A 24,379-nucleotide genomic window follows, 5' to 3' on the forward strand; every position below is an offset into this window, starting at 1 on the left:
TTATTTTTTTAGTTTTCTCCCCTCCCCCACTGCATTTTTTTTCTTGCCAGGTTGTTTTCCTCACTCTTCCTTTCTTCTCTTCTTGACTTCAGGTTCTACTCCCTCTGCTCTCTTTCCACCCATGCATGTCCTCTCCTGTGTTTCACTTTCCACCTGACTGTTCCCTTTTTATAAAATGTTTATTATTTTAAGGAGCTGAGACATCACCAATCAAAACTTAAAACTGCAGGTGTTTAGATCCTGTTTCACCTGTTCATGGACCTTGCTCTTGAATCATCAAATGGCCTTTGGCCCTGCAGTAAATGTGTAAAATATAAACACGTTTTGTTCAGCTGTTTCGAGGTGAATTTGTCTGAAAGATGTGGCACTCTTCTGATCAAAAGGAGCAAGGGCAAAGGGAAAGATAACTTAAACTAGTTATAGGAACTTCCACTATCTAATTGCTTGATGCTGATTAGCTAGAAGTGATGTAGACATGACAACTACGCAACTAAAACAATCTTTAGTTGCCCTTCCTGCTTTGTGTCACTGCTAATTCTGGTACCAGTTACACCCTTGTCACTTGACTCAGTGCATGTTTCAGCACGTTGCACTGTATACCGTAAAGGACAATATTAGTGTCTTAATTCTTTAAAGACAAATATAGCAAAAATGCCACTTCACAGCTATGATATAATCCGAACTAAACTTTTAATGGCTCTGATACATAGTCAGTGAAACAGGGCTGATTGCAATGTAGAAATCCCCAATCTTTATAGCACTTCACACGGCATCCTACTTAAACTGATTTGCTTCCTGCAAAATGCAGATTGTGCTTCTAGAGTAGGGTTACCATATTTTGTGCCTCCAAATGGAGGACACCCCCAGGGACCCCAGCCCCGCCCACGCCCCCGCCCCAACTCCGCCCCCTCCCAAAGTCTCCGCCCCCTCCCCTGCTTCCCGCGAACATTTGAGTCGCGGGAAGCCTGTAGCAGGTAAGGGGCGGTGTGGGGGGAGGAGGCGCGGCCCAGGCTGGCCCCCCGGCGGCTCCAGCCTGGGTCGGCTCGGGCCCTGGGGTGCCGGCCCCGGCCCACCACCCCTGGCCCGCCCAGCACTGCCGGCCCCCCGGACCCCCCGGCTCGCAGCCCAGCGGCCCCCGCGGCCCCGCGGACCCCTCCGGCTCCTGGCCCCGCGGCCCAGCGGACCCCCCGGCCCGCAGCCCAGCGGCCCCCCCAGCCCAGCGGACCCCACGGCCCCTCCGGCTCGTGGCCCCGCGGCCCCTCCGGCTCGCGGCCCCGCGGACCTCCCGGCCCAGCGGACCCCGTGGCCCAGCGGACCCCCCCGGCCCCGCGGCCCAGCGGACCCGCCGGCCCAGCGGACCCCGCGGACCCCCCGGCTCGCGGACCTCCCGGCCCAGCGGACCCTCGCGGCCCAGCGGACCCCGCGGACCCCCCGGCTCGCGGACCCCCCGGCCCAGCGGACCCCCCCGGCCCAGCGGACCCCGCGGACCCCCCGGCCCAGCGGACCCCCCGGCCCAGCGGACCCCCCCGGCTCGCGGCCCAGCGGACCCGCCGGCCCAGCGGACCTCGCGGCCCAGCGGACCCCCCGGCTCCCGGCCCAGCGGACGCCCCGGCTCGCAGCCCCGCGGACCCCCCGGCCCTCGCGGCCCCGCGGACCCCCCGGACCCTCCGGCTCCCCGCCCGGCCCCGCGCCCACCCCGGACCGGCACTGCGACCCCGGCCCGGCACCGCGCGCCCGGCCGGGCTCGGCACCATGCCCCCGGCCCCGCGGCCCCGGCCAAAGAGCCCTCCTGATTTTCCCGGACATGCCCGGCTTTTGGGGATTTCCCCCCGGACGGGGATTTGAGCCCCCAAAAGCCGGACATGTCCGGGAAAATCCGGACGTATGGTAACCCTATTCTAGAGGGCCTATCACTGTGGTAGCTATGTGCTTTGCTGAGAACACAAATTACATAAACCACTTACAGAAACAAACTAAAACCAAAAGTGGTGAAAATGAGCAAATGGGGAAAATCCTAGCCTCTGGGCAAAGACAGGGTTACAAAGCTCGCACTCTAGGGAGCAGATCACTGTTGCATTGTGCTTTCCCTTCATCTACCTGTTGTTGTCTTTACCATATGCTTAGATTGTAAACTCTTTGGAAGAGGGACATCTCTTCACTGTATGTTTGTACATTGTCTAGCACAATGAATGCCTGATTGGTGCCTCTAGGCCCTACTGCAATATTAATAATCTGTGGAATGCCGCACGCACGCTGCTGCTGCTGCAACTTTTAGGTTGTGGTGGTCTCTGCTCCGACTGCACTCATCTCTCTGAGAAACAGGGTGAAATGGCTGGTGGATGGATCAACATAGTTGAGTGCATTGCTCCCAAATCTCTCGGCTGCACTGTACCATGAAGTGAGTGCAGATTCTTTTCAAATGATTTCTGGAAAGAAATTTTGCCCCCATTTAAGTCAGTGGGGCCAGGATTTCACTCCTCGGATTCTCTTCCTGTGCAACAGAACCATACAGGGTTTCGCTGCATCCAAGGCCCTCTCTGCCAGCCAGGGAAAATTTGCCCTAAATGAGCATTACATCTTGAAAGACATCAGACTCTGGCTGTGACAGACCACTAAGAGGATAGAGTTCACTCCGGGGACAAATTTTTATTATAGTTGCTTACTTATATTGCAGTAATGTTACGGTGTGTTAAGCATTGTACAAACATCTGGGAAGGCGCAGTCCCTGTCCCAAAGAGACTACAATCCAAATAAATCTTGCTTTATTATAAAATTAAATATCAGACTGTAACCTGTCCTAGGATGATTAGTACCATGTTCCCCCTTCTCAGTAACTTTTCCTAGCCGGTGAGTGCTTGACCCCTCTCTGCCCCTGGCCCCGCCCTGACTTCTCCCTGCTCCATTCCAATCCCTTCCCCAAAGTTCCCGCCCCAACTCCGCCCCCTCCCAGCCCCTATTCCAACCCATTCTCCAAATCCCCACCCCAGCCTCGCCTCTTCCCCACCTCCTCCCCCTGAGCATGCCGCATTCCCGCTGTTCCAGCTGTTTTGCGGAGGCAAGCACTAGGAGGTAGGCGGAGAAGCGGGGACGCGGCGTGCTCAGGGAGGAGGCAGAGGTGGGACGGAGAGGGGAGCTTGGCTGCCGGTGGGTGCAGAGCACCCACCAATTTTTCCGTGGGTGCTCCAGTCCTGGAGCACCCACAGAGTCAGTGCCTGTGCTTCCCTGTCCCTTTTACTGCTGCCATAGGAGCAGCTGATTGCTTGCTGGTGGGTTTCTGGTAAAGCAGCCAGTCACGTGTGCAACAGGCTGCTATCCATTTCATATCCAAAGGGACTGAAAACCTGCCCCAATACCACCTGGTGGAATCCCAGCTCTAGGTTCTGACTTCCATTGCCATAGCAATGATAGTATTAGTGACAATGGGGCCTATCATCATTGGAAAAATGCACTCCTACAAACCGATTAAAAAATATTTCCTACCGGAAACGTGCATTCCTCTGCAGTGAATTATTTCTTTGTGCCTCTTGTAATAAAGTGGGCCGGACACTGAGGATCTATGGGTAATATCCTGTGCCTCTCAGAATAGCAGCTATAATTTGTGTTAAAGATTGTGGTGACCAAATATTGTTTATCCTAAAAACTTGAGATTACCTTGAAAAGTAATTTAATATTTTAAACCAACTTTTTGATATTTCTGAGTATCTAAGATTGTGATATTAGTGATGCTTTGTAGCAGCAGATTACTATACATCAGTCTGTAACTTGAGCTATAAGTAAAGTAGGGTCTGAAAACTATACAGCACACAGACTAGGATGCTAACAGAATGGATGAGAATAATTAAGATCCATCCATCTTGCATTTCATTAAATATCTAAATAAGGCAATTGTACTTAATTCCCAGTTAATTTGATCTTGATTACATCTCTTCTTGGATTGAATCCGACTGTTTTTATATAACAAAGAGCTTTTTTTAAACAGGAGACTTAGTGTCAGCGTTAAGATAGCAATTCCTGTAAGATTGCTTTTTTCAGTGTCAAACACGGTTTACTGCGCTGTGTTGTGGAAGATAACTTAAATTCCTGAACATTCACAAGTATGGTTGAGAGTAACCAGCGTGCCGATAATCCTGAAAGTGTTCTAATTACTACATAATACTTCAATAATGATTTACTCTGCTATTACATACAGACTTGATCCTTTCCTATATACTGGGAGTGGATTTTGGAGAGCTGCAGTGGGTAGAACGTGTGGGGGTTTTTTGTCCCTGTCGCTGTTCTTCATTTGATCTAGTTTGTAAAAATAAAAAAAAAATAAAAAAAATTAAGCAATATATTTTCTAATTCTCTTTGCAGGTATGGTGTGAGTCCTGAGAACATAATTCTGTATGGTCAGAGTATTGGAACGGTCCCGACAGTGGACCTGGCATCTCGATATGAGTGTGCAGCTGTAATCCTTCATTCTCCTTTGATGTCTGGATTACGGGTAGCTTTTCCTGACACCAGGAAAACATATTGCTTTGATGCTTTCCCAAGGTATGTGCAAATATTGCTTGAGGGATTGCTCTATGGTCACCTTAAACTTTTCTGTGGTGTGTTCTTTTATTTGTATTGTGACATGCATCTTGAGCTTTGGAGAGGCACATCTTGTAAATCAAAACAGATAATAAATATATTCATTTGCCACTGAGTAGCTTGCAGTCTCAAACTGGCATGCTAGTTTGCTAAATAAGCAAATAAAGAAAACCCTACAATCTTTACAGCTATTTATCATTTCAATTTTTAATGCTCGTACACAGTCCACCAATCCATTGTATGTTAAATTTGGACTGGTAACTGTTTAGCTATGGTTGCGCTGTCAAGTGCTTTTAGCTAAAAAGTAACACCCCTTTAGAAGTGTACATTGCTCAGCCAACTCTGATTTAAAAGGTACGTGGTGTCAACAAATATACGTGGAAAGAATTTTAGGCTTCTTGTTAACTGCTGATACTGCTCTACAAAAACAATAGACAGGAAGAATGGCGCAGTGATTAGGGTACTAGCCTAGAACTCTGTGACCAGCTCTGCCACAGGCTTCCTATGAGTCTCTCTGCCTCAGGTCCCCATTTGTAAAATACTTCCTTGTCTCATGAGGGTGTTGTGAGGATAAAGGCATAAAGATTGAGGTGCTCAGATACCACCATAATGGGGGGCACCTAAGATCAATTGGAAAGATATGTGGCAGCACTTCAGCTGTTGTCTTTAAAATGAGCTTAAAATCTTTAAAATGCCGCATTGAAAGTTAAACGTGATTAGTTTCAGGATAACAAATACACTTGTCTCTATTGTTTAGGCTTTTACATTCTGGATGCTAACAGCTGTTCCAGGAATCCTAAACTGTATCAAACACTGAGTTGTAAAAGCAAGTGAAACTTACATCCTAAGAGTGAAAATCAGGGACCAGAGAGCACCCTTCAATGTTGCAGTTGTTTTTGCAACACTTACAAACGTTTGTATGTGGGATGTCCACAAGGATTCCATGTTCAAAGCAGAAACTGCATCTTCCAGAGCACAATCATTCTTTTTTTCTGAGTGAGGGAGAAAGGTGGAGGCCCAAATTCCACACACTGGAACCTCAAAGAATCAATTTTGTGGGACTACTGTGACAAAGAAGCCAGATGTAATTTATTTTAACTCCTACTTCTTTAATAATTAAAACTTCATACTAATGAACACACTTTATCTAATTTGCATCTGAAAATTCCTTTAATAAACCAGTACATATTACAACATTTTGATATAGTTTTACACTTAAATCTTTAAAAGTGTAGTAAGAAAATATCTTAAACTAGTGGCTCTCAACCTTTCCAGACTACTGGACCCCTTTAGGAGTCTGATTTATCTTGTGTACCCCAAATTTCATCTCACTTAAAAACTACTTGCTTACAAAATCAGACATAAAAATACATGTTGCTGAAAAATTGCTTGCTTTCTCATTTTGACCACATAATTATAAAATAAATCAATCGGAATATAAACATTGTACTTGAATTTCAGTGTATATAAAGCAGAATAAACAAGTCGTTGTATGAAATTTTAGTTTGTACTGACTTCACTAGTGCTTTTTATGTAGCCTGTTCTAAAACTAGGTAAATATCTAGTTACGATGATGTACCCCATGGAAGACCTGTGCATACCCCCAGGGGTATGCTTACCTCAGGTTGAAAACTAGTCTTAAACCACCTGCTGCTTATTGCAGAGACTGTTAACTGAGTAGTCAAATTTGCTTTGAGTAATCAGCACCAGATTCTTGTTTGACTTCTCTGGGAGGCATTTCTCAAGTACAAATAGTTCTAATCCTTGTCTAAATCTGAACTGTACAAGGCCATTTGGTGGAAGCAGTATTGTTTAACATTTTACTACTATGACACTATGCTGCAGAGTGTACTTTGCAGCTACAGAAGCCATCAGTGATTCTCTAGGGACTTGAATGTCTGCTATTCAGTTAGGGTGACCAGATGCCCCGTTTTTATAGGGACAGTCACGATTTTGGGGTCTTTTTCTTATATAGGATCCTATTACCCTCCGCCCCCTGTCCCAATTTTTCACATTTGCTGTCTGGTCACCCTATATTCAGTATTCCATGCAACTTTTTCCAGAGAAAAGTTCCTCATTTGAGCATAGCAGTCATATATAGTAGCATTGTCTTCTGAGATTGTCATCCAGTGCTAGTGATACTGATCTTCAGACAATAATGCATGCAAAAGTCTGAGAGGAAAAAATACCCCAAGTAGTTTCCTGTAGCCAGGGAAGGGAGAAGACGAGCAGACTCCAGGGAGACTTGTGCAGAGTTGAGCTCTGTGACCTGCGGCAGACTTCGGGTACATCTACACTGCAAAAAAAAATGGGACAATGAGTCTCGGAGCCCACGTCAGCTGACTTGGGCTTGCTGGGCTCACGCTATGGTGCTAAAATTGGCAGTGTACACGTTCTCACTCAGACTCTGAAACTCAGCAAAGGGGGTGGGTCTTGGAGCCCAGGCTCCAGCCCCAGCGAGAATGTCTACACTGCTATTTTTAGTCTGTAGCATTGGCCCGGGCTCTGAGACTCGCTGCGGGAATGGGGGGAGGAGGGTTCACCATGTAGGTGGACCCTTTGTAGCTAGGATATAGCAGTGGAATTCATTCTATTTGTTACGATCAAGTTAAGATAAAACATAACATCTAACATTTAAAGAGAGAGTTTTAGGAAGACAGACTAGCTAGTGAGACAACTGCTTCTTAAAATACATGATCTTCAAGCTTATAGAGCTACAAGTTTTTTGTGAAGTCGTCATCCTTAGTACACTTCTCAGCAAGTTAAAATGTGAATTCACTGAGGGTGTATTAGTAGTTTAAAAGATCTTGCTCTCAAACTTGTGCATTGTTCTTCTCTTAGAGTTTTTAAATATCGAACATTTATGATTAGATATTTATAGATAAGTATTAGATTAAATCTAGATACGTATTAAAATTAATACTTCTAGAGGAGGAAAAAGCTAAGGTTTTTAATTACTTTAGTCACAAGATTGTGTAGCAGTGATTAGATTAAACAAGCCAAACCAAACAGTTTAAAAAAAATAAATAAGTGTATGTGTCGGGGGGAAGGGGTGTTTAAAGCTTCACAGCAGAGATGTTGTACAGTATTTTTTTATTAACCTTCTACTGATCTGGTCATTGCTCTGACTGACTTCACTTCTACTTAACACAAGGGAAATAAACATTTGTGCATTTTCATTAATGTGTACAGCTCAGCTCTCTGCCTTCACTGTAGGAAACAATATGTTTATATACACCTTTGGAGAATTGCTGTTGTGTGTTTTATGTTGGGACCTCATGAGAATGTAGTCTCTGTAGATTTCCTAGCTGCAGAGTGGTGTGGCTGAGAATACCAAGTAGGCTAATGTGCAGTTTAAATACTGCTTTACACGTAGCTGAGTTGGCAATGGGATGCTTTCCAATTTTTTGCAAAATACAAATATTTTTTCTTTAATGACCATTCATCATCTGTATTCACAAACTGGTAAGCTAGTTACCTGGATGCTGCAAGGATGGGGGTTTCCCAGCTTTCTAAAATATATTAAAAACAGTAGCTAGCTAATAAGAGTGATATATAAAAAGTCTTTTGTGTACATAACTGCACATAGCTGACATGCCTATTATGAAATCTTTACTCAGTGGCCGGCAAGTCCATTGGGTTTTAAGACTTTAAACTAAATTATTCAATATTTTGCTTATTTCACATTGCCATTTAATTATGGTATTCTTCACCTGGGGATGCAAATAAAAACTACAATTGTACATGTCTTATATTGACAGCCTCTCTCTAATGTTCTTAAAGTCCTTATCTGTATTCCACATGGAAAAAGCTAAACCTGACTAGTCCATATTTAATGTTTTCCTATCTAGAATCTAATCTCAAAATCAAAAGACTTAACTTTTTACTGTTTTAAGCTTGTACAGTCTGTTTTGAAGAGATACTGGGATGTAGAGAGACCAAAATGTTTGTTTAGCAATAGCTGTTACCTAGAATCCCACAGTACACCAAATGCTGAGCTTTTACACATGTTCCAGTTCACATTTACATTTTTGAATTAAATTATCTGTATTTTCAAAATGTTATATTTATTTGTAAATTGTCACATTGGCTTGGCTATATTTTTGGTTTTTACTCATTTTGAGTGACTGGATAGATCAGGGGGTCTGCAACATTCAGCACGCGGCTCGCCAGGGTAAGCACCCTGGCGGGCCGGGCCAGTTTTATTTACCTGCTGACGCGGCAGGTTCGGCCGATCGCGGCCCCCACTGGCTGCGGTTCGCCGTCCCGGCCAATGGGGGCAGTGGGAAGTCGTCGCGGCTAGCACATCGCTCGCCTGCGCCGCTTCGCGCCGCCCCCATTGGCCCAGGATGGCGAACCGCAGCCAGTGGGGGCCGCGATTGGCCGAACCTGCCGCATTAGCAGGTAAATAAAACTGGCCCGGCCCGCCAGGGTGCTTACCCTGGCGAGCCGTGTGCCGAACGTTGCCAACTCCTGGGATAGATACAGCTTCACTTTTGTGTAGTCACTTTCACATCTAGATGTTTCACTTCCTTCTCTTCCTTTGGGAGTAGCAAAATCCTGACTCCCTTTAATTATTGTTCAACCTTTTTTTAACAAATCATAGAAATTAGAGGTGGGAAAAAGTTGTCTACTCTAGTTATTGTCAGTTCAAGATTGTTCACTACAATAGATCTTCTGATGTCTTATTTCAGATGTCCAGAGCGATGGAGTTCTCACCACTTGGGGAAGTCTTCCACAGTGTAATAGATATCACTGTTAAGAAAACTTGCTAACAAGCAAGCCAACTCTTCCTTTTCCTAATTTCATCTCCTTATTTCTAGTTCTATCCCCTTGTACCACCCTAAGTAGTTCCTTTCTTTCCTTGGTGTCCACACCCATCAAATATTTTTAGATTGAGATGTATTTACCTATTATGAAAAGTATAGTATATTTAGTTCATTCTAGTACTTGACAGGGAAGCAACAAATAATTCTATATGTAAATTGTTGTCTAAATATGATATATTGGAACTTAGAAAATAGAGTGGTGAGAACTATAGATACTGTAGTAGCTTAATCATTCTCCTTTCCTCCCACCCTGCTCTCCCAAAAACGAGAAGTCCAATAGAAATATTATACTGCTAAAGGAAGCTTGCATCTAAGCTGAATGTTTACTTTAAGGTCAAAATTTCCCCAAATTTATGTTGTGAAAAATAAGCCTTTTCAAAACCCAAGAAATCCATGAAACAAATCCTGTGTGAGGTTTTTTTATGGTTGGTTTGCAGTTAAATATGTCCTTTTAATGTTTTCAATCCTAACATTGCAGTATTGTGCTAGTGCATATGAGAATCTGGAAGTGAAAATGACTGACTAAAAATGTAGTATAATTGTAGCATAACCTTATTATTTTTTTCATGGTGCGAGCTGAAATGCAAAATGAAAATAGCCAATGTAAATAGAGAAAATTATATTTAATTAATCTTAAAATGAATGAATCCTTTAAAATAATCTGTATTAATCTCTGGGGTCAAAAACATAGATAAGGATGCTTTCTAAATTATTTTTCAATCAAAGGGCCATAATGAATTAGGGAGCTGAATGTCTCTAGCTTAGTAGTAGGCTACATTGGTCACTAGCTCAAATTCAGACATGGTGACTTAAGTTTCATCCTCTGTGGGAATGCATTGGTGGGTTCAAGTTGGTTCTGAGTTAGACAGATGTCCACATGCTAGCTGGTATGATAGTCACTAATAAGCCAAAGATTTGACCAGGCAGGAGAGTGGACAGACTTCTTGCCATTGAAGAGATTGGTAGCAAGATGGCGATAAAAGGGCAGCTTGCATTGACAGTTATCTGTGCCTGTTTTGTGGATAAGTCAGTGGGGCATCAAGTGGGGGCATCCATTTAAACACAATTAAGGAATATTGAATTTTTTTTAGTGATTAATTCAACTTTGTTTTCTTTGGTATTACAAATGTAAAAATTAAAAGCCTGAGTAACTTCTCTTTCTTTTCCATCCCCCCAGCATTGACAAGATATCTAAAGTAACCTCTCCTGTGTTGGTAATTCATGGTACTGAAGATGAGGTAATAGATTTCTCCCATGGCCTGGCAATGTATGAGCGATGTCCACGCGCAGTGGAGCCCCTCTGGGTGGAAGGGGCTGGGCATAATGACATAGAGCTTTATGCACAATATCTAGAAAGACTAAAACAGTTCATATCTCATGAACTCCCCAACTCCTGAAGAAGCCTACTTGATTTTACCTCAGTTACTGTGAATGGAAGAAATTACCTGTTTTTGCACATGCTTTAACTGGATAGCTGTAATAGCTTTATACTATGAAGAAATACCTGTCTTTAGGGTGTTCTAATCAACATCTGATGAAACTTGTCTTTTATATCTGAAAATTATTCTACTAATGCACACACTATGGTCAACTACTGTAACTCCAATGATTTTTAGTTTCATTACCCTGGAGGACATGGGGATACTAGCTGAATATGGGGACACTTTTTATCTAGTGCTGTATTAATATTCTAAAGTCAGTTTTCTCTATCTTCTGATCATTTATAATTCTGTCCTAGGAGACTTTTTTTCAATGTTCTCAGTATATGGAACACAACTGTTATGAACTACAGCTTGTTCTTAACAATCGATTCATGGGTTCGATCTAAGAGAGTACTTTCTTTGTAAATTTCTAGCTGTGGTATTGTAACTGGCAACTTATTGTGATGAGGTCTTTCCTCTTAGTGATCTTTATTTAACTTACTGATCTTCCCAAGTAAATTATTTAAGATATCCTACTCTTTCCTGGAGGAAAAAAAAAAATTAACTAATACATGGGGCTAAATTCTGTAGCAACCTCTCAGCCATTTTCTGTATAAATATAACGGGAATATTCTTAAGGAAAAATTGACTAAATTGTTTTTGTTTAATAAAAATAAATGTATAAATTCATAAATAGAAAACTCCTTTTAATATTCAGATGGTCTGAATAAGAGCCATAACATTTCCTTCTGTAAAGCATTCCTGTAGACTTTTTAAAAGTACTGTACAGATTTGAATTTACATTGTGCATAGATTCTTAATTGGTAGTTTTAATTTAAGTCTAATTACAATAAACTGCAAAATTCTGGTTTGTATATGATTGAATACATTTTGTTAAAATATGTTTTTATCCCTATATTATTTTGCTATTAAAAATTTTATAAGATTTCCAGGACAAAAAATTAACATTTTATGTTTTGATGAATTTATGTAACTAAATTTTCATTGAACTAATCTTTTTAGTTTAGAAGTAATTTGATGCTTTGACACTGGAATCGCACAGAATATGCATCAGAAATGCAAGACACTTACAATTGTTACACTACTACTATAGGTCTAATTTTTTCCAAATTTAAAGGCCTTAAATGTACTGTAAGCCTCAGATTGTTGTAAAAATTGATTGCGGTTGATTGCAGTTTGTGTACTGTTGCTAGAATGCAACTCAGTGGTTGTAATGGAATAAAGGATGCATGGATTAGAGCATATTGAATTGTGAATCTCATTTGTACTATAGTTTTCATACAAAGGCAGCAAACATGAGGTATGGAAAAATTATATTTTGGAAGGGGGAGAAAATACCAAATAATCTGATAGCCTAACCTTGCATTTTAATGTTAAATGTTTACAAAAAGGCACAAAATAATCCGAAAGAGCAAACCTGCCATTCTGCTCAATTTTGTATGTAAATGGAATGTAAACTGGTGTTATTGGGTAAGGATTCTTGACTTGCTGTTTAAATGTTGAAAATCATGGCTGGGAGCAATGTTTGAATATGTTCATCGTGAGATCTTGTGACAAGAATGCGATTAACTAATAATGTGAGCACAGCAGGTGTGCATGCTGTCTCTGAGATTGATTTAGAGCTGTAGTGCCCCAGTAATTAAAGTAAAATTGAAATTTTCATTTCTATCCCTGAATCCTAGAAATTAAAGATAGAAAAGGTCAGTTAGGTCATCCAGTCACTCTCTTGTCGATCCAGGCTGGTTGTTTGCAATAGACCTTGTCCAGTCAGATTTTAAACAGCCCAAGCAATTCTTTTCCAACTCCGGGGACAGCAACTCCTATTAACAACATCTGTGGGAGTTGTTCAGACCCTGTGGTGAAAGAGTGGGGCCTCTGCTGTGCATTCTCTCTATTTGCAGATATAGGCCTATGCATTCAAAAGTGACTTGGGACTTTCAGTTTCTCCAGTTCTGAGTGTCCAACTTGAGACAATTTAGAGGCTTGTTTTTTCAGGAAATGCTTACCGCTTTGTACCTTCTGAAAATTTAAGCCAGAGTCTCTCTTCCCCTCCCCTGCATAATGCAGTCACTTTTAAATATTGCTTAGACATGTTCCACTTAGCTCTTTTAATCTTTGGTTTATAAATCTCTTCCCCTAGCTTCCTCAATCACTTGATACTCTTTGAATTTGCTCAAATTTGTCAATATCCTTCTAGTAATGAGGTGCCCATAGCTGAATACAGTTCTCCAGATGTGGTCACATCAGCCCCATATAGGGTTGAAACTATCGTCTCTTTGCTGCTCCTTGAAATGATGTCTACCTATTCAGCCCAATCTTGCAATAGGATTTTTCACTGATACTTGCTATTGCATTGCAAACATGTCCTGGGTATCCTCACCGCTAGATTTCTTTCAGCTCAACTGTTTTCCAGATCTTTCTCTAACACTAAACTTCCTTCCGATTTTTTCCATTTACCCAAACTTTCTGCCAATTTTTAATATGTATAGGTTGCTTGATATTTCTCTGTTCTGGTCAATGTCAGTAATTCCTTCCAATTCCATATAATCTGAATTTCATTAACATGTTTTAAACTTTCCCTGTCATCAATGAAAACATTAAATAACGATCCCTGCAATGACCCTCTAGGATGTTACCTTCTCTCTTCAATTCAATAAATTTACCCTCAAAGAATTTTCAGTGCATTCAACAATGTTCCTATCCAAGCATGCTTGAATCAATTCTGTGAGTTGTGTGATGCCATCAAACTCTTCAGTGAAAAAGCATATATAATATATATTGAACTCTCGCTTCATCCCAGTAATGTTGTAATTATCATTCCCTGACTTTGGGTATTTGAATATTTCTAACTGATACGTTTAAAAATCTCCCACCTGTTTAAAAAATTGATTTATGGGATGTCAGAACTAAATTTTAATTAAAAATCCATGACTGACTCGTATAAGCTGTTCCATAAGAGCAAATCCAGGACACCCTTTATTGAAAGAGAATAGCATGAGCATAGGACCTTTTGCATCAGGAGAAGTAATGGAGTGACACTATGGGGGAGGGGCTTTGAACTGTTATTTAAAATGCGCTGGGTTTGCAAAAAATATAATCAATGGGACTTTTGCTAAACTCCAGCTGACAAAACAAAACAAAAAACACCCTCCTACCAACTAAAATTTGTAATATAATTTTGTTCTTAAATTTAGATATGCCCTTACCATAGTGTAAGCATGTGTTAGAGCTATCAAGATATCTCTGAAAATTAATTGCTGATTTATATGCTGTTTTGTAAACCATGCTGTTAGAGTACTTAGTTGGTCTTTTAGGATGTAATGTTTCCTAACATTTTTTTTTTCTTAGGTGTGTATGTTGCTTCCATTTATTTTTCACATCAGACAGCCATGATAGCTTTGATTATGTAGTAGAATTTTGGGGTAGAAAGATGGCATGGAGCACAGCTGTACATCTAAATACTTTTTTTTCTTGACTTCTCAGTTACAGCTGGTATGGCAACATTTGGGAATCTGATACACACTGTTTAATATCTAATATATTCATTCTGGTTCTAATTTTGGTACCCGATCACTTAGCATATATAGGGAAGAGTCCGAAAATTGTTATGCCCCCTCCATTGCTTAATTACCTACTGTGTAGTGATACAGGCTAATTAGACTTATCTTCTACTCTTAGGGAGATCCTTTATCATTGTTACTTTCTGCTGGAATGTGTCCAGGCCCTTCCCCTAAATTGGGGCAATCCTACATGGGGTGCTGACTCGTTAGCCCTCCAAATAAGCACCAAACTCTGTTTTCAGATTAATGCTCTGGATCTGCAACATTCAATCACCCACTAATCTTTGGAGATGTTTATCACTTGAATTTTAAATGTTCCCTACTGTATTTTCTATGTGTAAAAATGTTTGTCTCCTACATTTCAGTACGCCTATAATTATTTAGGGGGGGAGGAGTAACTGGCTCAAAACTTTCTAGAATGTTTTCTAGAATAAAATAATCTGGATTCACCAAATCAAGAAGAATAGCAAGGTTGGCCTAAATTCTGCTGTTACTCAGTACAAGCCTATTGAAATGTTTACCTGTATACTTAAGAAGAATTGCCTTTGAAAACAATTGCATCAACCCTCTTTCTATTCTTTAAACTGGACTGTGGAGGTGTCTCTTTACAAGCCAGCTGTGTTGTGGTAGACTGGCCAGTCTCAGTGAGTGAGAACCTAACTCACTCCTTCATTTTGGATTTCACTTGAAGGCAGATTGAGGAGAAACTTCCCTCTGCTGCTTCTTGCTGCCTCTTTTCCTAACAGCCGGAGCTTAGAAAATAACAGCTCGAGGTACCTTTCCTCTTGATCTACCTAGCCCGGAGCTGGGGGAGGTCCTATACTGCTGCCTGGCAACTCCACGTTCCCGAAGACTTTTTGGGGGATGGGAATAGGACCTCCAGGGCCGGCCTGAAGTGCCTGGTGGTGCAGCCTCTCTGCGCCTGGCTTCAGCCACTCCGCGCCGGCAGGTTGCATGAGGGCCGGCTGCTGGAGCCGGCGTGGGGCACAGTAGGGGACCCGGCTGGTGGGTGGCTTTCGGCGGGGAGCGAGGGGTTTGCATTGGCTGCTGTGCCCCGTGCGCTCTGGACGCGTTCGCAGGGAAGGCGGCTGGGGGTGGAAGGGAGTCCCCGGGAGCCGGGCTGCCAGGTAAGAAGCGGTGACGCCGCTGCAGAGCAGAGGAGGAACAGGCGGCTGGGGGAACCCGGCAAGCACGGAGCTCGCCCCGGCTCCGTGCGCTCCCAGCCCTCCTCTGGGCCGCCGCGGCAAGAAACCGGGCCGCTGCCTCCTGCAGCCCCCTAGCCGCCCCCAGCAGGGCGCACAGCCGCCGGGAAAGGGCCCTGGCGCTTCCCGCACGGAGAGCCGAGCTAAGCGCGGCTGGGGCTGAGACGTGGCTTGGAGGTGCCAAGCGGACCGCAGGGGGCATCGTGCGCGCCCCAGCCAGGCGCTCTGCGCCGCGCTCAGCGACCCGGGGGCTTGGCGCCTGGGCCTTGCTCTGCAGAGCGGAGTGCCCGGCTGCGCGGAGGAGGCGAGCGAGGCTCAGTCACCCAAAGGCCGGGGCTCGGGGAGTCCCGGAAGGCTGGTGGGTTGCGGGGCGGGCGTCGGAGCTCTCGGGTTCCCCCGCTTGGCGCTCGCTCGCAAACACCGCCCGGGCTTGTGCTGCGCGGGGTCCAGGCAGCGGGGAGCGGGGCTGCCGGGGAGGAAAGCGGCGTGCTGCCGGACTCAGGCGCGGGCGGGAGAGAGCGAACGGGGGGAGACCATCTCTCCATCTGCCTTGGTTGCAGGTTGAACATCCCACGCCTCTGCCCCCCGCCTCCAAGTCCCTTCATGCAGCAGCGCCTCCCATTAGCAGAACTGCCTGCTCGCCTGCTGCCATGGCTTCAAGGTCACCTTCCCTGCAGGCAGAGAGCAGAGCGGAGGGGCTGCAGCCCGCTGAGCGTCGCCCGAAGAAGAAAACCAGCGACGTGCGTCTCTCTGCACCCAGCCCCCGTGCCCTGGTACTTGCCAACCTGCTGCTGCTCCTGTCTCGTTGCCCAGGTTCTCAGGCGACAAGTTTAAACAGTTAGTAAAACATTGTCTGTGTCTCCCGCAAGCGCTCCGCAGTGGGTTGGTTAATGTAGCATTTGAGGGTGCAGCTGACGCGTGAGGTTGGCTAGAATGACATGAGGACCAGTCGTTTGCAGCTCAAATTACAAATGCAGTGGACAGGGCAGAGCTTTCCAATGGGCCGCGCTAGCAGCAAAGCGGCTTTCTCTATCTGGCTTACAAGCAGAAAGCGGAGGCCTGCAAGAGTGCTGAACCAGCAGTCCTTGGGCATTTCAAACAATAGACCCCAGAGTTCTGTCCATTTTGCCACAGCATGTTGAGTACACACGCCCATCTTCCATACTGTTTGGAAATTCTTCTGGACTTCCCCAGATCCACATTTTTTCCTCAATCCGGAGCCACTGAGTGTCCAAAATCAGCATCATCCTTAACACATAGTACTTTAGCCCCTGGGAGAAGGACCAATACACATAATACTATTATTTGATGATTCTCATGCTGGTAATGACTTACATGTATCTCCTTTATTCTCTCCATAATCGGAGTTGCATTTCTCCCTCTCCCCTGCCTCAAAGTGAGCACTAGCTGAGTTCAAGCATGTACACCTAGGCCATGTGCAAGTTTCCATTACACAGCTCTGCCCCTCAATAAAATCATGAGTGATGTGGAGAAAGTGAATAAGGAAAAGTTATTTACTTGTTCCCATAATATAAGAACTAGGGGCCATCAAATTAAATTAATGAGCAGCAGGTTTAAAACAAATAAAAGGAAGGTCTTCTTCACACAGCGCACAGTCAACCCGTGGAACTCCTTGCCTGAGGAGGTTGTGAAGGCTAGGACTATAACAGGGTTTAAAAGAGAACTAGATAAATTCATGGAGGTTAAGTCCATTAATGGCTATTAGCCAGGATGGGTAAGGAATGGTGTCCCTAGCCTCTGTTTGTCAGAGGATGGAGATGGATGGCAGGAGGAGATCACTTGATCATTACTTGTTAGGTTCACTCCCTCTGGGCAGGGGCGGCTCTAGCTTTTTTGCCGCCCCAAGCATGGCAGGCAGGCTTCCTTTGGTGGCATGCCTGCGGGAGGTCCCTGGTCCCGCGGATTCAGCGGCATGCCTGCGGGAGGTCCACCAGTCCCGCGGCTTTGGCATACCCGCCGCCGAATTGCCGCCGAATCCACGGGACTGGCGGACCTCCCATAGGCATGCCGCCGAAGGCAGCCTGCCTGCCATCCTCACAGGGACCGGCAGGGCACCCCCCGCGGCTTGTCGCACCAGAGCGCTGGTGCCTGGAGCTGCCGCTGCCTCTGGGGCACCTGGCATTGGCCACTGTTGGCAGACAGGATACTGGGCTGGATGGACCTTTGGTCTGACCCAGTATGGCCGTTCTTATGTTCTAATGCACCTCTTCCCCTCCACTTCCAGTCCTGGATCTCTCTTGAGTGGAGACAGCAAACCCTATTGGTGCTTCTTCCCTTTTTGATTTACAAGCAGGCCCCTAATAGGATCTTTAGTTTATCTTTCAGATGATTGCTGGTAATTATAATATAAAGATAAAATCACAGTCTTAAATACTTTATCTTTAACTCAGATGCTTAGAACACATGACAGGTTAGCAGATATATGTATTGTTTAAAACAAAATATTGCTTTTTATTAGTACATATAGTTAGGAAATGTTTTGAGTTTTCCATGGGGAAAAATGACTAACATTTTCTACCAACACTTTTTGGGTTTTCATTGGAAAAACTCCAAACCAGAAATATTTTAAATTGACAAAGTGTGATATCATGGCTGCAAAATGCAACCTATTTAGATAGTGTCCCAGGAGTTTTGATCCAAAGCCCATTGAAATTAATGGGAGGCTTTCCATTTACATGAGTACAGGGTGGTGTGTAACTTGCTCTACCTCAGGAGCAAACCTGGAAAGTTTCAGGGAGTCACGATTCCTCCCCCGTCTCTCTATTGCTCCAGGGAGAAAGTAGTGCACGGATTCTCAAAGGTATTTAGACACCAAACTCCCACAGATTTCAATGGGAGTTGGGCGCCTAAATACCATTGAGGATCTGAGCCTAAGTTATTGCAGCTCTTGAAAAGGTGAAGCTGGCCCCTTGCAACTTGCAAGTGGAGGATAGTGGAGTGGAGCCAAAATGCTCCCCACTTACGCACTGGGAAAACATTCTAGAGTGCGAGGGTGAACTCCACAGCAGGGGCCCTATCCAACTCCCATTCAAGTCTGTGTAAAGATTCCCATTTACTTGAATGAGAGCTGAATCAGGCCCCAGATCTGGGCCCAAGAGCTGAGTAGGCTAAGCAAGGGGAGAGAAAGGAGCCTTTCCCCCCTCTCAGCTAAGTCAAAAAAAGGGCCAGTCTACCACAAAGCCACTCAATGTATGTGGTCCAATTGTGGGTCTGTAGTAGATACCACTGTATTTGCTTGCAGACATTATACAGAACAGAATGCATTGTTATGGTCATTAGTTCTTGTTCAGGAATGTACATACAATAACACTTATATAGACTATAAAAACACTTGAGTAAGATACTAGTTTAGACCAGAAAATACACAAAATGGGTTCTTAGATTACAATCTTTGACCAGAGTAAAGCACCAATAGCTAAAATACAGGAGTCATCATTGTAGTCTATTCATTTGGCTATTAAAACATACAGTAAGCCTGCCAAAATACATTTTTGGTGCAGTAAGCCAAAATATATTCAGTAATATAGTGAAGCATTCTTAAATGTATACTTTTATAAATCTGCTAGGAGGAAATATGTTCTTCCATGGTTATGCCTAATAGGTTTTTACTGTATTTATGATTATTTCAGAAAATAGCCTGAATCCCAACAGTTCTTTGTGGGATATGGATTTTGAAGGACTATTTCACAGTAAGAAAATTCTCCCAGGGACTCCTGGCTCATATAAACTCTCCAGCCTTCTTAGAAGTAATGCTCTTGTAAGTCATGAGGAAAGAAGAAGGTTGGTAACAAATCAGAACCTGACTCAGAAATCAAAGGAAGAGCAGTTATCCTGTGACATGCTCCTTAAGATTTACAAATATGTTTTTATGGATGCCTTTGGACCTAAACTTGCTGGGAGTATATTTCACTTTCATAACTGTGATAAGGAAGTCAACCCACCCAAAATTCAGATCAACCCTCTCAAGCTGCTGCAATCTAAACTGAAGCCACTGTTGTTATACCGTGTGCTCAAGGTCCTCAGGGACATGGGAGTATTGGATGAAGCCCAGCAATCCAAAGCCTTCTCATTGCTGAAGAAGCAAATGCTTAAAACAAGGAGAATGTTGTTTAAGTCTGAAGTGAAACAAAGTGGTATGTATCTAAGGAGAATGCATGTTTCCTGTGTTCTTAACATTTTGTGCTTGTCTCTATGTTTACCAGCCTCATGTGATAAATGATGTTTAATTGTTTCACCTATGAGCTTGAGGATACATGTTAGAATGGTGGATTCTAAGCACTGGTGTTTCCAGCTTTTGCCATTGATTAGTACTTGGTTGCCCATCTTCCTTCCCTCTTTCCATTTCCTCCCACACCATAAGGCCCGATCCTGCAATGCTTACTCAGTGGCTTCAGTGGGATTAATGGCATGGGTTATAGGATCAGCCCCTTAATGAAAGGCTTGACATTCTGCCTCTGTTCTGACACTGCTGCCTGCTTCTCATTCCCTTGTCTGACCTGTAACCCACAGTGGAGCATGGGCTGCTGTAAACCAGCCTCCTGCAATTTGGCCTGCTGTGCTGATAGTTTGCTACAAGCAGACAGGATTATGCAGAATCCAATAGGAGAGGGTTATAGGCATCTCACTGCGGCCCTGTAAAAGCCTCAACCCAGTGTTCATTATTAAATGTCCAAACCAGCAAAGTGCATTGCAAAGCATTTCCTGTGACATGCTGAGCACCTGAATGTCCATATTGACTTTAGTGGGAGATGAAGGTGTTCAAAATCTAGTAGGAAGGGATCCTATTAAGGTAGGTAGAAGAAAGGAGAATTTGCTGGCTGCAGAGTAAGGGATGCTAGAAAGATTCTGGATGCAGAATGTAGAGGTCACTGACTGACAGGTTAACTGGTACAGTTGCCTGGAAAGGTTGAGTACCATTCTGTTAGAAGACCACCTCTGAAAGTCAAGAGCCATTAAAGGGAATGTTATGGCTGTGCAATGTCCAGCATAATGCCACCCCCCGCCCCCTGCAATTCTGACAGGGGTCTTGGAGTGCTACTTTAATACAAATCATGATCAATAATTTGTTGTGTGTTATACAAAGCATTTCTCGACGAGGTGGGTGTACTAAAGTTTTTAAGCCATTAGAACAAATTGAAATACTTTGATGTATTCTGATTTCCTCAAGACTAAACTGAATGTATTTGCCTACAGAGAGATGCAAATAATATAACTTTTGTTGAGAAAACAAATATCAGCACAGAATACTCAGTAGCATTTGCAGATGGGAAGAGGCAAGTTTTATATTTAGTTATTGAAAATATGTTGTGTTTTCATGGTGGTGTATAAGTTGGAGCCTCATGTTATCCATTTTCAGGATAAAGTGTCACATTATATATGAATTCTTATGAAACAGATTCCTGCTTTGACCCATTCCAGCCTAAACCGGCAGTCATAGCAAGTATAGTGGTTTAAGTGATCCTTGCAAGCAGTTAATTCAGTACAAATCCTGGAATAAGACTTACTCAGTATTGTTCATGAAAAGGGCCCTTGAGAGATCATCTGAAAGATATTAGGACCTGAGTATGCTAATCATGTGCAAGGGTGACCCCTATTGGTAGAATTTAAAACCAGATGTGGACAAATCTCAATTACCACCCCTATCTGGTAAACCAGTCTATTGGCTTTTTTGTAGCTTCTGATTTTATATCTATGTAATTAAGAAATATTAAAAAAGAATATCAAAACAACACAGATCAAAACACTAATCCTCTCTCTCTGTATATATATACATGTATGTGTGTATATGTATATATGTAATGTGTGTGCATAGATACATACACATATGTTACCCAAGCTATTTATATCATTTGTGCTAATGTGTATGTGTAGTGTGTGCATTTGAAAACTGTCCTGAGCATCCAGTTTTTATCTAAAGTAGACAGACTGGGTTGTGTGGTAGAAACAGCGACTGCTTTAGGTAGGGTACTTTTGTTCAAACTATTCCGTGGGAACTACTTAGTGAAAACTGACCCTGCTTTTCCTTCCACCCTCTGAGCAGTATTAAGGAAATGGGATATCATTCAAAGAGGGAGTTTACCAGGGAGGAAAGTGCTTACACGGGAAGTACCATCCCTACGTTCCTGTGTGAATTTTGTGTCTACTGCCAGAAGAAAGTCAGGGGCATTGTGGGAACAAACTATTAGTCAAAATGTCTCTGTCATGAATCAGCTATTTTTTGTCATTCCCTTTAAATGAGACCTCACTAGATCCCAGTCAATCCAATTAAAATTTTCATGCAAAATATTACATTTATTGCAACATGTTGGGGCTTGAATTGTTAAAAGTTTCCTAATACCAGGTAGTCCATTAGGAAAGAGTGGCATGACCCATTTTGTTTTTATCAGGATGGATTACTACTGATTAGCCTAAAAAAAAGAGTAAGAGTAACAGCAAAATGAGGTCCTTTTGCTAGGAAAGGCTGATGAGACAGGATGTTCTGTCTTCCTGTGTGAAGGTGTGAGAATGTTTGCATGGTTGGAAATGTTCTTGTGTTGAGAAAACATCTTGCGTAGTTGAAGAGTATTGTGTAAACTTTAATCGGGAGTTTATTTGAAAAAGAAAAATAATCCTGAAAATGAGGTTTGTCAAGGGTAAAATCAGCCCCATTTCACCTCTTCAGTGTCAGCTCTCGGATAGTAATATTTCCTAAATATTCCTGAAGTGGATTCTCAGAAAAGCATAGAGATGTTTCTAGTCTAATTTGTTCCACAGTTTTTTCCACATGCCAGTTAGGAACTTTTCAATACTGGGAGAAAATTGCCTCTAAATTGCTCACCTCAAGGCAACCTTTTCCTCAGGAAAAGAATCAAACCATGATAGCTGTGCTGCTACTAACACTACAGAGAGAGAGAGAGAGATATTTTGGAAATTACTTAAATAATGTAAGAATCTGGAGATCTCCACAAGCATATGAATAAAGAATTAAAGGCTGAGCCTGCAGTTCTTCCTCTGGCAAAAGTCCCACTGAAATCAGAGGGAATTTGGCCTAAGTAATGACTGTTGCATAGGATCCTAAGGCAAGTGTAGGCTGGGGGGCCTCATTTAGTGATAGCCCAAGCCTTTAATACATTTAGTTCCAGTACTGATGTATTAGCATAATACATACAGCTTGAATATAATTTCTCAACCTGTTATTTTTATTTTTGTCAAGTCTATTCATCTTTATTTTCCTCTAGAATGAACATTTTAGTTGAAGGTAAGAGTCAGGGGATGCAACGGACATTTGGATAAATGCATATGGAAGATAAGTTCTAGTTCTCTTGTACCTGAAATTCTGCACATTTACAACAGGTGAATTCAGACTCCAGAGATCTCCAAACAATTTAATTGGCCCTGTCCCCTATGTCAGAAGAAATCTTGCCCCAGAATAATTTAATAGCCCCTGACCCCTCCCTCAGAAGAAATCTTGCCCCAGAATAAAGTTCAGAGGCAACAGATTGAAACAGTGAGACCAGATGATGGCACATGAATGTATCTCCCTTCCCTTATTGTTCGTGATCAGCAGCACTTACGGCTTTGCACAGTGGGCTCCTCTTTAGCCTTGGCTCTTTTGTGGTATCTGTGGCTGGTAGAGTTGTCTCCTCACTACCAGCTGTCCCTCTCCTCTGGATGGAGGTTTTTTAAATGGTTAGTGAAGCATTTGATGAAGGAATGAATCAGCTCAGTGGCCACAAATCTGTGCTTTAATATATTTACACGTTGCCCGGCAGAATCTCTGGTCTTTCATGCTGCATTTAACAGCATAAGAAATACTGATAACTTTGATTCAGAAAAAAAATGGAATCTGAAATGGACTTTTACTCCAGTTTAAAGACTTCTGCAATCAATGGGAGCAGGAGCAGATCATTTAAGAGCAAGGGACCTGATCCAAAGCCCATTGGATCAGGCCCAAGACTTGTTGGAATATCCCCTGAAGGTATTTTCTATAGCATTACAGTGACTGTTGTGGGACAGATGACCTCTCCATGGGTGTCTCAGCCTCAGACCAGTGGTATCCTACCTCCTGCGATTTTCATGCATTCTTGTTCTTAGTCCTCCCCGTCAGAGTTCTTTAAACAAAAAGTCATTCCCAGCTGCCCTAGGGCTACACATCACAGAGAAAAGGGTGAGGCTGATTTAATTAGACTGATTTTGCAAGATTAACTGACAAATGAAGAGCTCTCTGTAAGCTCCAAAACTTTTCTCTTGCCAACAGAAATTGGTCCAATAAAAGAGATAACCTCACCACTTTGTCTCTCTAAATTATCCTTAGCCATCCAAATCTGGTCCTAGGCAGGTGTCCATTTCCACCTACTTTGCCTACAACCTTTGTTTAGGGTAGCAAGGGGAACACACCTCATTCCTTAAGCATTTAGCCTGGGGCACTGGGGTTTCCCAGCCTGTGTGCCTGGCAACAGCTTTCCTTTTACTGCTCACCTCCTCTACCAATTTCCCTGCAGAAAAGTTTAGCTCCCTGCCGGTGCGGATAGGGGGCCTCAGGTCGCTCATGCCCCCCTTAAGGTGAAGACTCTACTTTGCAAGCGACAGAGGAAGTCCAAGCCAGCCGTTCCCTCTGTTCATCTCCAAGCCTATCTGAACCTCACTGGAAGGTAGCAGAGAGGCTGCAGCTGCAACCCGTAAGGGACAGTCTGATGTTAGCAGGGAATGTGCACCGCTCCCCTACTCCCCGTTTAAGGGATTTCCTTCCAGCCGCCTGACAGGTCCGGCCACGT

General features: G+C 43.4%; 2 protein-coding genes and 1 long non-coding RNA gene across 4 annotated transcripts in view; 2 read left to right on the top strand and 1 right to left on the bottom strand.

The window, feature by feature from the left end:
- The window catches only part of ABHD17C (abhydrolase domain containing 17C, depalmitoylase), a 58,432-nt gene extending 46,345 nt beyond the window's left edge, over positions 1-12,087 (top strand). The window contains exons 2-3 of the mRNA XM_054041307.1: positions 4,354-4,533; positions 10,579-12,087. Of these exons, the coding sequence (XP_053897282.1) occupies positions 4,354-4,533; positions 10,579-10,798 (400 nt within the window). The 3' untranslated portion in view covers positions 10,799-12,087. The remainder of the gene's footprint in view (positions 1-4,353; positions 4,534-10,578) is intronic.
- On the bottom strand, positions 5,724-16,579 carry LOC128844028 (uncharacterized). Its single transcript, XR_008446421.1, has 2 exons — positions 16,391-16,579; positions 5,724-6,868 (listed from the first exon to the last, which is right to left on the bottom strand). It is a non-coding gene; the product is annotated as an uncharacterized LOC128844028 (long non-coding RNA).
- LOC128844027 (uncharacterized) lies at positions 14,930-24,350 on the top strand. 2 transcript variants are annotated; one of them, XM_054041308.1, is made up of 3 exons: positions 14,930-15,530; positions 16,166-16,442; positions 19,256-24,350. In XM_054041308.1, the coding sequence occupies exons 2-3, from the start codon at positions 16,256-16,258 to the stop codon at positions 19,843-19,845; spliced, it is 777 nt and encodes a 258-aa protein (XP_053897283.1). In that variant the 5' UTR covers positions 14,930-15,530; positions 16,166-16,255; the 3' UTR covers positions 19,846-24,350. The 2 variants fall into 2 exon arrangements, with proteins under 2 accessions (XP_053897283.1, XP_053897284.1); XM_054041309.1 differs by having other exon boundaries at positions 14,930-15,176.
- Positions 24,351-24,379: the final 29 nt, after the last annotated feature.

This window comes from Malaclemys terrapin, chromosome 10, assembly GCF_027887155.1.
Source record: "Malaclemys terrapin pileata isolate rMalTer1 chromosome 10, rMalTer1.hap1, whole genome shotgun sequence".
Classification (NCBI taxonomy): domain Eukaryota; kingdom Metazoa; phylum Chordata; order Testudines; family Emydidae; genus Malaclemys; species Malaclemys terrapin.

Coding starts and splice junctions, on each gene's coding strand:
- LOC128844027 (XM_054041308.1), top strand. CDS start 16,256: ATGGCTTCAAGGTCACCTTCCCTGCAGGCAGAGAGCAGAGCGGAGGGG. Junction 16,443..19,255: donor TCAGGCGACAAGTTTAAACA/GTTAGTAAAACA, acceptor TGATTATTTCAG/AAAATAGCCTGAATCCCAAC.